The sequence below is a fragment of the Papaver somniferum genome, chromosome 9 (assembly GCF_003573695.1).
Source record: "Papaver somniferum cultivar HN1 chromosome 9, ASM357369v1, whole genome shotgun sequence".
NCBI classification, from domain to species: domain Eukaryota; kingdom Viridiplantae; phylum Streptophyta; class Magnoliopsida; order Ranunculales; family Papaveraceae; genus Papaver; species Papaver somniferum.
In genome coordinates this window covers 203976415-203993140 of record NC_039366.1, presented here as the reverse complement: position 1 = coordinate 203993140, position 16726 = coordinate 203976415, and the positions used below count along the sequence as shown (strand labels likewise).

Sequence of the window (16726 nt, the reverse complement as noted above, 5' to 3'; positions counted from 1 at the left end):
CCAACATTTCCTCCTCTTCTTTTTATATTCAGCTCATTGATCAACTCAGAAGCTAACACAATTTTGTCCTGTATGTTCCTTCCTTTAATAAATGCACTTTGCTGAGAAGAAATTAACTTTCCTATCAAGGTACTGATCCTTGTAGTGATAATTCTGGTGAAGAGCTTGAAAATGAAATTTGCTAGACCAATGAGCCTAAATTGATCTGCTCTTCTTGCACCTTGTACTTTGGGAAGCAGGAATAAGAAGTTGGAATTTAATCTCTTAGAAATGAACCTGTAAGTCCAACAATATTGAATGGCCTCAATAAGCTCTGGACCAATTATTTCCCAGAAGAATTATATGATTGTTTCATTCGTCATGAATGTAAAACCTTTATTATCAGTATAACTAGTAAAAAGCAGTGTATTCCACACAAAATTCAACTCCTAATATTCGAAATATCAAATTTGACAAATTTATCCTCATTTTTTTTTTAGTTTCTAATTTATTATTTTCAAAAAATAAGTTTCTAATTTATTGTTATTGGGAATAATTTAGTTAAAAACTCGTCAAAATACCCCTTGCGTAGGGATATACGAATACAACGATGCAGTAAATACTTTGGCTAATGAAGTAAATACGGCCTTGTTTGTTTTCCAAGGAAAAAATTGGCCTCGTCTTATTTTATTTATTTTCAGTACGAACCAACCACACAGATACAGTATTACAGTCTCTTTTAGGTCTCGAGAATTGGGAAGTTCCGGAATAAGTCTCGAGAATTGGGAAGTATCCGAAACCTGGTTTGATGTTGCCTGTTAATGAAATATCACGTAAACATCACCAACGAAGAGGACGAAAGTGATCAATATCGTGGTTGCCAACGACCTAAGCAAGTTAGAATGGAATCCATTGAAGCTCTAGTTGCGAATATAATAGGTTTATCAGAGGAGGGTAAAATAACACAGCTTCACAGCTTACTGAAACAATCTGAAGATCCTATTCAAATCATGTCTCCTTATTTAGGTCAATACTTGGATCAATGAGAAGCATTCTCTTGGTTATCTATTCTTACTGTAAGTATTTCTTCTTTCTTTTTCGTTTGGTCTTTTGATGCTGAGTTGGTTGTTATCGACAGTGGTTTTGTGTTATCTTGGGGACTAGGGTTTGTGAAAAGTGAGGTTTGGTTTGTTCTGTAATGATTAAAGGGTTTTATGTTTGTTTTGGGAATTAGGGTTTTTGGTTTAGATTACCTGCGGATGAGTATAATCTTGGAGTAAGAACGGTTTTGGTTGATTATTTGTATAAAGTAGTAGAGAATTGAATTGGAGTAACAATGGTTTTGGTTGATTATTTGTATAAAGTAGTTAATTCCAGGATTCAGTGTCATGGGAAAGTGGGTTTTGGTTGACAGTTTCTATTGGCTATCCCCACCACTGCTATCTAGATCCACACCAAACCTAAACCTGTTAAAACGTGCACCACCTCTTAGAACTCCCAACTCCACCACCAATTTTCATCAAGTCCTGCACCAGGGCCACCTTCTGTTCCAAATCGGGGGGAGAACTGGAGCAGCGAAAAAGGTGGTGCAAGTGCAGGGGTATATTGTGGAATTGGTGTTGGAGACGGTTTAGGATCTGGTGGAGGTGGCCTTCTGGAGGCCCAGGATTAGGCGTTGGAGTTGGTGCAGGAATGGGTTGTGACGAGGATGAAGGGCTGGTGGAGGTGGAATTGGTGGATACTATGAGTATGAAGAGTACATTCGTGGAGGAATGCTTTTTGTTAGATTAATTGTGTAAATCATTGATTTTTTTTTTAATAGTAACTGTTTGGTAGATTAATCATGTTGTAATTATGAGTTAATTATGCGGAAAACCTTTAATTTGCTTACATATGATTGGTGTCAAGTTCATTGAGCTGATTTCATCATACTGTTGTTATCCTGTTTATTGGTTGGACTAAATTGTTTTTTGTGTTTTTGTTATTTTATAGGAAAGCATATCTTTCTACTCCAGCAGCAAAGGAGCAAGCTGAACTTATTCCTTTAGTTGTTCGTTTTATCAAGTCTTGTGTGGCAGAGCAGATACGACTGGAACCTAAAAAATGTATTTCTGAAACTGTATCTTGTTCTTCTGTTTGATAATGAAGGAGACTGTATCTTCTTCTTAGTTTTGTTAATCAGTTCACGAGTTAGAATAATATTAATATTGTGTTTGTTTTACTTGCAGTTACGTATGTTTGCAAGACTTTAAACTGTCTTGTTGTGCAGCGCCAAGTGCCGATAATGGGGATAGCTCCCCTACAAGAAGCGGTTCCGAAGCTCCAGACTTCTTCTGGACGCTTAACAGCTTTACATTCAGAGTTTCTTCTTGTTTGCTTACACGCGAAGTGTTACAGAATTGGTTATAGCACATTGAAGGAGGATATCTTTGAGGTTGATCAGCCAAGAGACCTCTTCCTCTACTGTTATTATGGGTGATTTTTCTCAACTTATTTTACAGATTTGAATTGTCAATTGCTTGAAGGTTTGCGCTTTTCTCTGTATGGAATTTTTGGGTTATCCGTGTTTATATTTTTGATGAGTGGAAGCTCGGTATTGCATAACTTCAGTAAATAAGTGGAAATGAAGAAATCGTTACCCTCTATTATAAAAGCCACTTCAATTTAAACTTGTTGGTGGATTGCCTCTTGTTCCCAGCTTCTGAAAACAGATTTATATAGAGAAACCAATACTATATATGTTTAAATTTTGCTTCATGGTTTATTGAAGTAGATTTGCATGTTGTATTTACAGGGGGATGATATGCATTGGCCAAAAGCAATTCCGCCAAGCCATTCAACTCCTAGACATTGTATGTTGATACTGCATTTATTTTGTGTAGATTAACCTTCTGCAGAGAATAATGATTCCTTATGTATGAACACTTTCTTACTGTAGGTCGTTACAGCACCAACGCAATCTCTAAATTGCATAGCCATGGAAGCGTACAAAAAGTACATTCTGGTTAATCTCATTCAGAACGGACAGGTATGTTGGATTGTGTTCTTAACCCTGTTATATGACCTTATATTCTTTTTTCGCGTTCATTACTATGAAAGAGTTCCTTGCTCATATTCTATATATGATGATAGGCTATGAAAGAGTTCCTTGCTCATATTCTATATATGATGATAGAATAGGAGTTTAGTGGTCACTGTTCCTTGATTGTTGCGTTGCAAAACTCACAGAGAGAACTGCCTGGCTAGATGCTAGTGACTAACTAAATTCTTACACTCCTTAACTCATTTAAGCAACAGTTCAACTTCTGTCTGAGGATTGATTGGTGCTTGTTAAATTGCTTTGTTATTTACCATTAGATGATACCAATGCTTATCAAGCTCTTAGAATTGATTTCAGGTAGCTTGCAGGGGGCTGTTTCTTTTTCTATTTTGTTCAATTTTTCGCCAGTCCCAAAACTTCACATATAGAAGTTTGAACTGAGAATGTTTTATGTCCATTTTAATTGTTTAACCTCTGGGGTTTTATTGGATGGTTTTGATTTATTAAGCCTAATAACTTTGTGTGACAGTTTTCTGCTACTTTCCCCAAGTGCGCTGCGCAGAGGAGTCTAAAACGCTTCAGTCAGGTAATTTTAGTAACTTTAGCTCGTCCAATATATTTTTCACTGGTTTCTGAGGGACCTTGTCAAGTGTCATTGTCTTGCCCTACTTGATGAAGCACGTCGGCATTCGCGTGCGCATATGATGTTACTATCTCAGTTCTTTTGGGCCAATTTTCTGAAATGACATTACTTTCTATGTGAATAATTTCCCTTACACTGTTCTTTTGCAGCCTTACCTCGATTTGGCAACCAGTTATGGCACTGGGAAAATTGTCGAGTTAGAGAGTTGTGTGGCGAGACATAGGGAGAAGTTTGAATCTGTGAGTTTCCATCTGTTCATCTTCATTATTCACAAATCTATTAACAAGGTATTTGATATTGAAACTAGTATAATGACCTCCTTCAGTTTTCAAGTAGTCTAACAACTTTCTGTACCTTTTTTGCAGGACACTAATCTTGCACTAGTGAATCAGGTTGTATCGTCTCTATACAAGCGTAACATCCAGAGGCTGACTCTGACATATCCAACTCTATCTCTTCAAGAAATAGCCAACGGTGTGCATCCAGATACACCAAAAGAAGCTGAGATGCGTGTTCATCAAATGGTAATATACTGTTTTTTATGTACACAGTTTCAACATGATCTTGAATGCTAGTTGTTTCTTTGATTTTTAAGCTAGTATATAAATGTATATATGATATTCGTAGATTGAAGAGGGTGAGATCTTCGCAACCATTAACAAGAAGGATGGAATGGTCTGCTTCTCTAAGGAGTCTGAGCAATGTAAATCCTATGACATGACTGAGAATATTGACTCGTCAATTCAGAGGTATTCCCTGCTTTAAAGTTATTCCAAAGAGAAGTATTGAACAATAGGTACAATGCCGTATGTTAGGTTATTACTTGAAAAGTCATTAGTTCGTACTGGTTGTACTGATGTATTTTTGGGAATTAATTTCAGGAGTATGTCATTAGCGAAGAAGCTGAATTCCGCGCATGAAGTTATATCATGTGACCCTGGTCGTCTTCTTATTGCTTGGGGAACAACGATATTCGGCATTGCCAACGAATGTGGAAAATTTGTTGGGGCGGATAGCCGAAGTCAGGGTTATGGTGATGCTTCAAACCCAGGGAAGCTCAATGACTTCAATCACGTGAAGATCCATAAGATAGCAACTAATGTGATAGCCGCAACTGCGGGCGCTACCGTCTGGAATATTCCGATTGTCATTAAATTGCAGGGCGAGGTAAAGAACTATTTGCACATTTAGATTCACAATATTTCCTCAAATTCTCTAGCGCCTAGTTAGTAGGATTTCCTTGACATGTCTCTCCCTGTCCATGTCCAGCGGTTTCTACACAATTTATGTGTCACTTGCTGATATGGTACCTGCTAAAAGGGTTTCTATTGTTGGTTTTTTCTTTTGCAGGTCAGAGATGGTAAGAAACCAACAGCCGAATATTGTACATCATATGCTGAGAGGTTCTACAGCAACAAGAATTATGTGGTTGATAGAAATATTTTCAAAGACGTACCTCATAATTTTGATATTCAAAATGAAAAGAGCGCAATTTTGTTTGCTGGATGTCATGATGGTAAGAGTCAGATGTTCTATGTTGACAATTATGACCAGACGCAAGGGGTAGAAGTTGTGGAACATCCCTGTGTTAATGAAAGACAACGTAGTTCGTTCGTAGGTTTGGGGTCTGGTTCAGAGTTTTTATATGAGCATATTTCAGCTGATGAATGGGCTTCAATTAGAAATGGCAAAAAAGATTCTGATTTTTACTATAAAGTTATGGTAAAATCATTAAGAAACTCAGCATTAAAGGATCCTGGAAACACCGGTGGCTTTGCAAGAGGTGATTGTAATTTTACTTTGTATTTAAGTTTTTTTTTTTTTTCTATCTAGCCTACCCCCAACTTGTTTGAAACCAAAGGCTTGGTTGTTGTTATTCAAGTTCTGTTTCTGCTATTATTACTTGTAGTGTTTTGGATCACTGGGTCGGGTATCGTCGAATTGAAAGAAGCACTGCTATCTTACCCGTTACACTTCAATGCCTGGGTTGAGCTGATTCTTCAAACAGAAACTGCTGCAGAGGTATTAGAAACTTGACTGGGAATCACTTGATAGTTAACTTCCTTTTTGCTTGTGATTTCTTATGGGTTAAGGAACTTATATCTTCTTATTAGCAGGGCGATATATCAAAAATCGAGGCAGTTTATGATGCCTTCCTAACAGAGTATCCCATGTGCTGTTGTTACTGGATGAAGTATGCCAACCATGAAGCACGCCTGGCAACTGTTGACAAAGTCGAGAAGGTGTACGAGCGGGCGATCAAATTCATGGCCTATTGTTGCATTATTGTAAGTTTGCCGTGGCAAATGTCAATTGGTCGAAGTTAGCAAAGTTGAAGAAGTTTGACGTGTCGAAGTTTGGCGTGTCGAAGTATGATGCTATAGCTGTTCGAAGGTATAGTCTTCATTCTTCTTGATTGACATATGGTTGTTGGAGACTGAAGCCATGCTTACTTTGGTATGCCTGCGACTGTGCTACCTCCGATTTTGGGTGGAAGGTTTGATGGGAATGCACTTTAGAATAGTGATTTTCTAATTGCAAACCCTATCTTAAGGCTGTTTAATAGGTTATATTATTATAGGACTTCTATGACATTACTTTAGGCTCAATTTAAGTGTTCCCTATATCTTGTCCAAAAGCTTTTGTGGGTTTCATGCGTGCATCGATACTACAAAATGCTGTTTGGAACATTATGTTCAGCTAAGGTTAAGATGGCGTATCTCTGCATCATTAGGGGCATATATGGTTTGTTTCCATGAAGGAAAGTGCTGTGGGTTGTCATATGCTGTCAGTGTGAATTTTCTTTTCATCTCCAACACACTTCGGTTAGGTCTTATTGATGCATTTACTACAACTGGTGAACTGTGTTTTGTACATGATAAGGCTCCATTTCTTGTGCTTTTTCAGGCTGTTCGAAAGGGGTCTTCATCATGTCGGGACCGATTATATGTCGTTTCTTCTATGGAATGAGTATATCAAGTTCGAAGAGTCGCTGAATAAAAGGGGTCGCGTTGCTGTGATTTTGAAGAAAGTTCTCGCAGTTCCAATTAAGTATCGTAGTTTCTTTCTCAAGAGGTAGTTCTGTGTTACTCGTCTTTCTTTATATCTTTAGTTCTGCCTCGTATGAGCTTAAAATTGAGGTTAGGACTATGGGATTATTCTTGGAGATGCTCAAGCCATTCTTGTCATAGTGTTCTTCTGAAGGGTACGAGTCTTCTCATTATTAATTTTTGGTGAAAAAATCTTTAGGTGTATTTGACATGAAGGTGAAGTAAAAATGCCATATCATATCCAGTTGGATATTACCACCTTTTACATAAACATTTATGAAGTACACTGTACATATACCTTTCTAGTTTACACAAACCTCTTGCGGTACTAATTGAGTTATTTGGAGGTGAAGTCTTGAAAGTTACCTGACGCTGTGCTTGTTACTCGAGTTCCCATTGGGGATAGTACTTAATCTCCTGCGGGACCTGACCGAGTCTGAGGAGGGTAATTATGCTGCTATTACAGTAATGTGTGAGAACCATGTGTTTCCGGATAATTATGTATGATGGCACTGGTTTCCAACGTACCTTGAAGCAATATGGGAAGTACTGAATCACCTGAAAGACCTTAGTAGGATTAGCTAACTTGTATAGGGATGCTTGTGGGAGCTTGTCTTATAAGTTACATTTTGTATGGTTTGCTATCATTTTCTTCTGTTCAATTTTTTAAGAAAAAAGATGGTCAACTAAAAATAGCTTTTACTGTTTTGGTATGTCATGATGTTACAAGGTTACAAATGGTTAACAGCGTTAGTCAACACACAACACTCAACAGTTTCTTCACTGCTATCTTAAGTAGTGAAATAAAAAATTGTGTCATAGAGCTGATCCTTCTTTTAGCTTTAATAAGATCTTCCTGTTGAATTAAAACCAGTTGTGGTTTATGGTCTGTTGGTAACGATGGATGTTTGGACAGCGCCATCTTCATTTTCCTTATTCTGTTGTTCTCAGATTCGCATGGACTCGAATGACGCTTACGGAAGCAGAGTCGAATAAGTTTGAGAAAGCGGAAAAATTTGTTCAAAGGATCCTTCGGTTTGAAGAAGCCATTTGGACCCCTTACTTCCATTTGTCCCACCCTGATGAGTCGGAGCTTGCAGCTTGGCGAAAGTATCTAGACTTTATAGAAACAGAAGGTGACTTTGAAAAGGTATGCATGAGGAGTAAGTAGCCCTGCGACAGTCATCTATTCAGCTGGTCATAGATTTTAGTTCTTCTATCTTGTTAGCCGTTTCTTCTGGTACCACGTCGCGTGGATATGGACTTACAGCTAAGTCAAATTGCTGCATTATATTTATATACTTTATTGGCCGTGGTGTTTGTGAAGCAACTTTAAAAGGGAAAATGAACTATTGATGCCATATGGTTTATGTGAGGTCAAGTACTTCAAACCCTCATTTGTCAGTGGATGTTGGATAATGATCCTCATACCTGCAAGGTATATTTATCTCCATAACCATCTACTACCTATGTTAAGAAAGGAGGGTCCCTATCATATTTGAGGGGCCTCTTTGTACTTCCCGAAGGAGTATTCCTTATGCATCTTTTTATTTTATTTTAGTTTATATTCTTGTACATATTGAATTAGAGTGTGACAGTTTTCCACTGCTGTATAGGTCATTTTATTATACGAAAGATGCTTAGTTGCATGCGCCAACTATCCTGAGTTCTGGATTCGGTATGTCAATTTCTTGGAAAATGGAGGAAGGAGGGATACTGCATATGATGCTCTTGAGCGTGTTACTCTAATCTACGCAAAGGTATTCCACTTGTTCTAGAGTTATCTTTTGCCAGTATGCATCTTGTATTCAATTAATTTTCTAGTGTCCTTCTGATCCAGTATCACTTTACGAGGCATCTAGTTGGAAAAATATACCATTATCTATTCCCATCTTGTGCATTGCACAACAATTGTACCCATGACCCATAACATTATTACGAAGACAGTCAATTGTATTTTGTATCTAGGTTACCCTGTATGGGGGACTAGGGGGATAGTTTTGACTCACGGTTTCATTTTTAAGGCCAAATGCACATAATATGATAATAGTGATTTTCTTGCAAAACTTCAGTTAAAATGCATAATCTTTTATTATACTCAACAGAGAGAGCCATATATTCATCTATTTCGCGCTAGATTCTATGAGAAGAATTTGCATTTCTCGAAAGCTCGTGCTGCCTATCAACTTTTGCATTCTGAAATCTTGCCGGGTCATCCTGAAGCACTAGTTGATCATGCCAGATTTGAACTCCGGCAGGTAAGGTTTCTTACAACTTTATGTAGATTCACTAGTCTTCTTAAATTTATGCCCTCTTCGATTTTACAGGGTAATGTGAAAGAGGCTTTTTCTTTATTAGAGAAGGCCATTCCTGCTGGGATAAGGGAAGAGCAGGCACAAAAAGTGTTCCATTCTTTGGTGAGTGAAAGTTATGAAATCGTCTCTCTATGCTGAGCAATAGTGCAGGATAATTTCGTTGGTATAAAACAAGTTGCATGCATTGGAAGATTGTTTGCTTAAACATCAATTGGTAGTTAGTAGTTGCACTTAGGTCATCAGCTGGTGTTTTTTTTTATATTGCTTGTTCTGAAATCTTCCTTTACTGTTGCAGATTGCTGACGAGTATGAAAAATCAACAAAAAGGGTCGCCGAATCTCCTCCTTCGAGTAAAGCCAAACGCGCCAAAGTATGTGCTGGTTATGGATGATGATGTAGGACATTCTACTCATATGGGAATTTCTTTCAAGGAAGGTCACGGAGAAATTGCATATTGATGATAAGGATGGGTAGGACTTTTAAATTAGTTATTTGTAGATTGATTTTCTGCAATATTGATCTAGTCGTGTTAGCAAACACAATATTGATTGGTTCGTCTAATCCTAGAGAATTAAAATACGTGTATATACCTTTTGCAACTGCCATGAACAATCCACCAGTAACTTCCATTGAATTGCATAACAATCTACTAAGTGCAGAGGCAGCTATCAGAGACAGAATCTAAGACTAGTAAGAGTGGTTCAGTGACTAAAGTTTTTCTATCAATTCCGAATTTCCTTTTCCTAGTTTAAGTCTATTTCTTAATTTAGGAATTGTTTACTAGTTCTAGTGGGTTTCCTAGTCCTAAAAGGCTTTGAATGGGGATCTCCAAAGTCCAAAGTTTGATGGACTTATCGTCAACAAGTGTATCTTGGGACGACCATCACCTACCTCCCATCTGTACAGCTGCTATGCAATAGCTAACCGATGCTCATTGAAGCCTGCTCGGACGCAACTCTCAGTTTCCATCAACTGTCAGCTAAGTGGGTTTGGTTCTAGTATAATAGTACAAAGCCTTGCAAAATACATGGAGTTGTTTATAAAATCATTCATGATCTGGCTTCGCATCCGACTTATTGGGGACTATGCCTGGTCAAACGAGGAGTATGACCTCTGAACCAAAAAAAAAATGGGTATTGAAGTTTGGCATTAGCATACCTCAAGCCAATGATTAATTTATTAACCTGCCAATGCGTAGAAAAAAAGCTAGTACTTTATGAAAGAATGGGAGATGCATTTGGAGAGTCATATGGCGTCGCGCTTTGCGAATTACTAGATTGGATTTCTCGTGTAAAAGATATGCCAAGGTTTGGAAATCTAACTTCAGACTCCCACAAAACGACCGGTATTGAAGAATCACAGCAGCCGAATGAGGACGATGGCAAAGAAGTTGCAGACGCTGCAATTTCCCCGACGTACACGGAACGGGAAGTTCAGCAAGACTTTTATTGAAATCTTTACAGCAGAAAACCTTTTTTTTTTTTTTTTGGTAGTAGTCATAGAAGAATTGGGGACTGAAACCAGCTGTCCTGTGCCCGCAATAGCTAAAGATTTATTCGTGGAAATAGTGTACTGGGCTTGATTGTTAGCCTTGGATAGACTGGTCTTTTTCGCTGCAGACTTGGCACCGTCTAAACTGGATAAAGAACTATCGTCGTTCCTGAAAGTTCTGGAGCGATCAGAACTTTTGACTATTGCTCACTGGAATCCGGTCCCTCTAACGACCGGAAAGAAAAACTTGCCGGACAGATTTATTTTTGGTCACAAGCAACCAAGGTCTAAAATTATCATGGTGGTGCTTACTAATTACTTCATTTGATTGTACAAGTTTCCTACATGAATTGGACAACAACTGAGACAATGAAAATTGGCTTATCAAGCAACAAATTCCAATGTACGTTTGAAGATCAAATTCAGATACCCACGATATGTGTTTGTAATACCATTCTTAAATCCTTGTTACTCAAAGGAGAACTCGGTAAAATCTTAGAATTGTATATGTACTGAAAGCCTGTGCTCATTTGCAGTCATTTGGCAGGGGTTGCACCAGGCATTTGCAGTAGGTAAAAATATAAAGTTCAGATTTGGTAAGGGTTCGCCAGGCCTTTGCAGCAAGAGCCGAGGTAATAAGAGTCTGCATTAACGAGACTTGAATGATTTTTGGTGGAGATGTGCTTCAAGAACCATAACCCACTTAGCTGACAGTTGATGAAAACTGGGAGTTGGGTCTGAGCAGGCTTTAATGAGCATTGGTCAGTTATTGTAAAGCAGCTGCACAGATGTGAGTCTGCCGGCTGTCATTATGCTGTAAAAGCTTGAAGATTAGAATGGGTAGGATTGCAATCTCGTACACTTCAACTGTAAGGTCATTTTCTTGGACCTTGGATGCTTGTGACCAAAAATAAATCTCTTTTTCTGGTGGTTAGAGATGCCGGATTCCGCTGAGCAAGACTCAGAGTTCTGATCGCTCCAGAACTTTCGGGAATGATAGTTGTTTATCCACATTAGAAGGTGCCAAGTCTACAGCAAATATGTTGGGCCTCTAAGACACTCTCCCGGACAATCCAAGGCTAACCATCAAGCCCAGCACACTACCTCTACGAATAAATTTTGAACGATTTTTCAGGGACCATTGTTTTTTTGAGGGGATCATGGTTTGATTAGGCCACCTTCTCTTTAGTTATAAGGGGTGTCCTAAAATATTGAAATGACTAACCTACCCTTAACCTAATTTAATTTAAAACCAAGACCAATAACCACCTATATATATATAACCACCACCTCCTCCCACCACCGCCGCCGATTACCACCACCATCGCCGCCGATTACCACCACCACCTCCTCCGATTATCACCACCACCACCGCCGATTACCACCATCACCACCTCCGATTATCACCACCACCAACCACTGATTACCACCACCACCTCCTATTACAACCACCACCAACCACCACCACCACTATATATATAGCTTAATTTAAAAAATTAACAAAGGCATTCTCCCAAATCCATTAGTTGTCATTCGTTTTTGGTTGAATAAATGAGAAGTAATCATCAAAATGAGTTGAAAATGGAAGTTGTAAAGAGGTTTAATGGAGGGTTTTGTTTTCAGAGAAAAGTTCGGTTATCACGAATTAGATTTTTCTTAACCAAACTTAGAGTTCGGTTGATTCGCAAGAAAATACTTTTAACCGAACTCCTTGTTTTAGAACAACACAAGTCCATAAGTTCGGTTCCTTCGCAAAAATGTTAAGTTTTCTTTATAGCCGAACTCTACGTTTGAAATTTCGTAACCGAACTCTACCTAATTCTCCAAGAAATAAATTTCGTAGTAACCGAACGTTTTCCTAGTTGCATATATGCATATATAAGCCCAATTCGGTTGATTCGCAAAAAATGTTGAAGTTTGCGAACCAACCGAACTTCTAACACTAGGTTACTTTTAACCTGCAGTTCGGTTGAGAATTTTTTTGCAACTAACCGAACTATTAGGTTCGGTTGGGAACTTGGTTGCGTTCAAGTTTGCGAACTAACCGAACACACAAGATGTACCCAAATAATTTTATATACCCAGTTCGGTTGATTCGCAAAATATATTGAAGTTTGCGAACCAACCGAATTTCTAACACTAGGTTACTTTTAACCCGCATTTCGGTTGGGAATTTTTTTTGCAACTAACCGAACTATTAGGTTCGGTTGGAAACTTGGTTGCGTTCAAGTTTGCAAACTAACCGAACACACAAGATGTACCCAAATAAATTGTTAAGTTCAAAGTTCGGTTACCTACAATTTTATCATAGGTAACCGAACATTACACTGTACGACCAAAACCTCCATTAACGAGCGAGTTCGGTAACCTGCGTGTTTGGAAAACGTAACCGAACTACACTTTCAGGTGTGTTCGGTTACATGTTCTTGACATATGGTAACCGAACTGGCACAAACTACATAAATCTTTTTTTTTTTTTGAAAGTTTGGAGCAATTCAACCAACATTATCTAAGTTTGAAGCATACATGGGTACCCAAATACCCTTCCTCCGGTTGTGGTTGGTAAAATCCATCGTTTTTCATGTTTTCCTTCTTCATCTTCTCTAACTTTACTCTCTCAATAATTCTACTTCTTTAAAAAAAACATCTGATTTTTTAATCTCATTAATTATCTTTAACTTAATCATCTCACTAATCATTATACTAACTAATCATCACCCAAAATTAATCAGGAGGGTATTTATGTATTAATATAAATATCTAGATAAGGGGTGACCTAGATTTACTTCTAATGTCTTTACCCAAAATAAAACCATGATCCCCTCAAAAAAAACCATGGTACCCAAAAAATGGTTCTAAATTTTTATCTATTGCGGGTGAACAGCCGGTTCCAGATTAGGGCTGCACAGGAACCGTCCCGTCCCATGGAACCGTACCAGAACCGCAGGAACCGTACCGGTACCGTCCCGGAACCGTGATCATACGGGACAGGTACAAGTACCAAAAAATGGTACCGTGCCTAGAGTAGGTACAAGTAACGGTTCTAGGCTATTCCCGTCCCGTCCCGTCCCGTAGTACCGAGGATCTGTATCCGTTGATTTTAGGATTAAATCCTGGCCGTTGATATTAGGGGTTATACCCTTTTCTTAGTCTCCATCGTATTCTCGGACATTCTCCTCGTTTCCTTCTCCTTCTTCCTTCTTCCCTCTCTCGTTTTTCAGTTTCCTTTCAGAGAAGAGAAGATTCCAAACTTTTAGTTTTGATTTCCTTTCCATCATCATCATCTGTATAAGACTTCAGTATCCATTTACGTAAATGGATCTGCTCTGAGGAACTGTTTTTCTTTTGTATCAACAAAGAGGTGAAGAATATGAAGATCGTTTAATCCTCTTTGTTCTTTGGTCTCTGTGTATTTTTTTTTTTGGGTTTATGTACTCTGAAGAACAAGGTTCATGTTCTAATAGATTTCGTTTTGAATAATACTGCAGTTGGAAGTAGAGAACGGAGATTTGAGGTCATCTGTCAGTGATAATTCTTCAGTTGCTACTGAAAATCGAGGTAAGATCTTATTTCTGTGTTAGAGAAATTACAGGTGCTGGGGGTTACTTTCTGCAGTGCTATTCAGTGAGATGATTAAATTTTCTGATAAATTTCCAGTTCTTTTGTTGAACTAGGTTTACGGTTTTGTCATCGACTTAGAAATTTAATGATTATATGCTGGTAACAACATAAACACCCAAATACCAAAATAGAAAATTTTAAATATAACGGGGAAAGAGTACTTACACTGAATCAGAGTTTCTATATTATTTTCTCCGCTAGAGGACCAATCATAACAGAACCGAAAAGTACTACTTCAAATACTTTGGTTATCAATTGTAGCATGTAGGGCATCAGAATTAACTCCCTGGTTATTCAATTTTGGTAGGATCTACTGTTGGTCTAATTCTCAGATCTTTCCTTCTCTGATTCTTTAATCCATTCTCAATCACTAACTTCGGTAAAAATTAATGAGATTTGAACTAATTTAAGAAAAATTATAAGAAACCCATGAAATTGAACTCAATACTTACTTGAATTTCAACATCTTTAGATTGATTATCATTGGGAGAAGGATCTGCATATGAAACGACACCAATTTCAGTAATTTGTGGTGAAGAACAAATTATAGATATGAAATTAGGGCTTCCATGACTCGCTGATTGAGATCTAGGGTCTCGATTTTCTCTATCAGTAAGAGATATTCAGAGAGTACAACGGGATGATGAAGAAAGGTTTTCAGATTTCTTTTCTCTTTCAGGGATTTTCACGAGGCGTTGGTTTCTTATTTTAGGAAAAAATAGTGGGACTTACAAATACATTAGTCGACTTAGAAATTTAATGATTCTCTGCTGCTTTTTAGCGCTGTGTTTATGTATTTTTAACATTATAAATATATGCATCATTGTGTTATGTCGCGTCGCATATTCGTTGTTAAGTTTCATCTGCCATTTATAATTTTGTTGAGTATGTGGTTGTGGCAAATGAAAATGTCAGTAGTGAGAGTCCTGGACACACCATGAGAGTATACATACATGCTACATGGGTTGATGTGTAACACAGAAATAAGAACTTTTACATTGCAAGTTAGTGTCCAAACCATGTCAGTGATAATTCTTCAGGTTCATGTTCTACTTATGTTTTAACACTTTAACTTTTGTTTTTCATTTCAGATGGATGCAAATACAACTCAAAGTGAAGCTGCAACTGAAATTGGTTCCTCTATTCACCCTACATCTGTACCTGCACCTTCTGCTGATGCTCAGCAAGCTGCACAATCTGCTCCAACCGAAGCTACAAATAATGCTGGTGATGTAGCCGCGAAGCTGAAATCCAGTTCAAAAGTTTGGAATGAGTTTATAAAATTAAATGGGGAATGGGCAGAATGTAAGCATTGTAAGAAGAAATTGAAAGCCGGTAGTCAAAAGAATGGTACGTCTGGATTATGGAAACATTTGAAGCATTGCACCAAGAATCCTAATAAGAAGCAGGTGAAAGGACAGCAATTATTGGTGGTTGAACCCCAAAAGCCAGGTGAGGATAGTAAATTAATTGCATCTAATTTCAGTCAAGAAGCGTGCAGAAGGGCTCTTGTTGTGTTTATCATTGTTGATGAGAAGCCATTCAGAATTGTTGAAGGCGAAGGGTTTAGGGCCTATTCGCAAATGTTGGAGCCTAGATTCAAAATTCCGAGTCGTATGACCATTTATAGGGATCTGTTACAACTTTATGTAGATGAGAAAATTACTTTGAAACGTTACTTTGCAGCTTCCAAAATGAGGGTGTCCTTGACAACTGACACATGGACTTCACCTAACAATTATAACTACATCTGTGTTACTGTTCACTTTATTGATCAAAATTGGAAGTTACAAAAGAGAATCATAATGTTTTGTCAAATTGAAGGTCACACAGGCAGTGATATTGGTCAAATGTTAGAAAGATGTTTATTGGATTGGGGTCTTGAGGATGTGTTTGGGGTTACTCTAGACAACGCCAGTGCTAATACTAAGGCAATTGAATATTTGAAGCAAAGTGTGATTGGTTGGACATCAGCTCCAATTAGAGCCGAATATTTGCACGTAAGTTAGTTTTTCTGATTTGTTCATTTCTAAATTCTAATATTTGCATGTGTATCTGTAATTTATCAATTTCAGTGTATGTGTACATTTCGTTTCAGTGTATGTGTACATTTACTAAGCCTAATATTTGCATGTGTAATCTAATATTTGCATGTGTATCTGTTCTTACCAGGTCAGATGTGCATCTCATGTTCTTGCCATTGTGACAAAAGATGCAGTAAGACTCTACAATAAATCAATATGTAGGATCAGGTCAGTTATCAAATATGTAACTAGATCTCCTGCTAGGTTGAATAAGTTTAAATATTGTTGTGGTTTAGAAAAGATTGAATATAAGCAAGGTTTGATCCTGGATGTGAAAACTCGATGGAATAACACTTATTTAATGTTAGAAGCTGCTGAAAAGTATGAAAAAGTTTTCAAAAGGTTAGAAAAGCATGATAGGGATTTTAGACAGAAGTACATATTTGAAGAATCTAGGAAAGATGCTTTACCTGATACTGATAATTATGACATGGAAATTGATAATGCTTTTGAGGATTACTCTAGTTCTGAATCTGAGGGGGAAGTTGATGAGGATTCTAATA

The 16726-nt window shown here is 37.8% G+C and overlaps 1 protein-coding gene and 1 pseudogene across 1 annotated transcript; both read left to right on the top strand.

Moving 5' to 3' along the window:
• The first annotated feature begins 717 nt into the window (after positions 1 to 717).
• LOC113310582 lies at positions 718 to 9053 on the top strand (annotated as a pseudogene).
• On the top strand, positions 6418 to 14192 carry LOC113313113 (pre-mRNA-processing factor 39-like). Its single transcript, XM_026561833.1, has 9 exons — positions 6418 to 6449; positions 6570 to 6737; positions 7664 to 7862; positions 8329 to 8472; positions 8818 to 8970; positions 9040 to 9129; positions 9323 to 9397; positions 14007 to 14076; positions 14176 to 14192. The coding sequence occupies exons 1-9, from the start codon at positions 6418 to 6420 to the stop codon at positions 14190 to 14192; spliced, it is 948 nt and encodes a 315-aa protein (XP_026417618.1).
• The last annotated feature ends 2534 nt before the right edge of the window (positions 14193 to 16726 follow it).

Excerpts from the sequence above, each read along its gene's own strand:
- LOC113313113 (XM_026561833.1), top strand. The coding sequence starts at position 6,418 with ATGAAGGAAAGTGCTGTGGGTTGTCATATGCT. Across the intron at positions 8,473-8,817 it reads TTACTCTAATCTACGCAAAG|AGAGAGCCATATATTCATCT; the intron begins GTATTCCACTTG and ends TATACTCAACAG. Across the intron at positions 8,971-9,039 it reads CCAGATTTGAACTCCGGCAG|GGTAATGTGAAAGAGGCTTT; the intron begins GTAAGGTTTCTT and ends TCGATTTTACAG.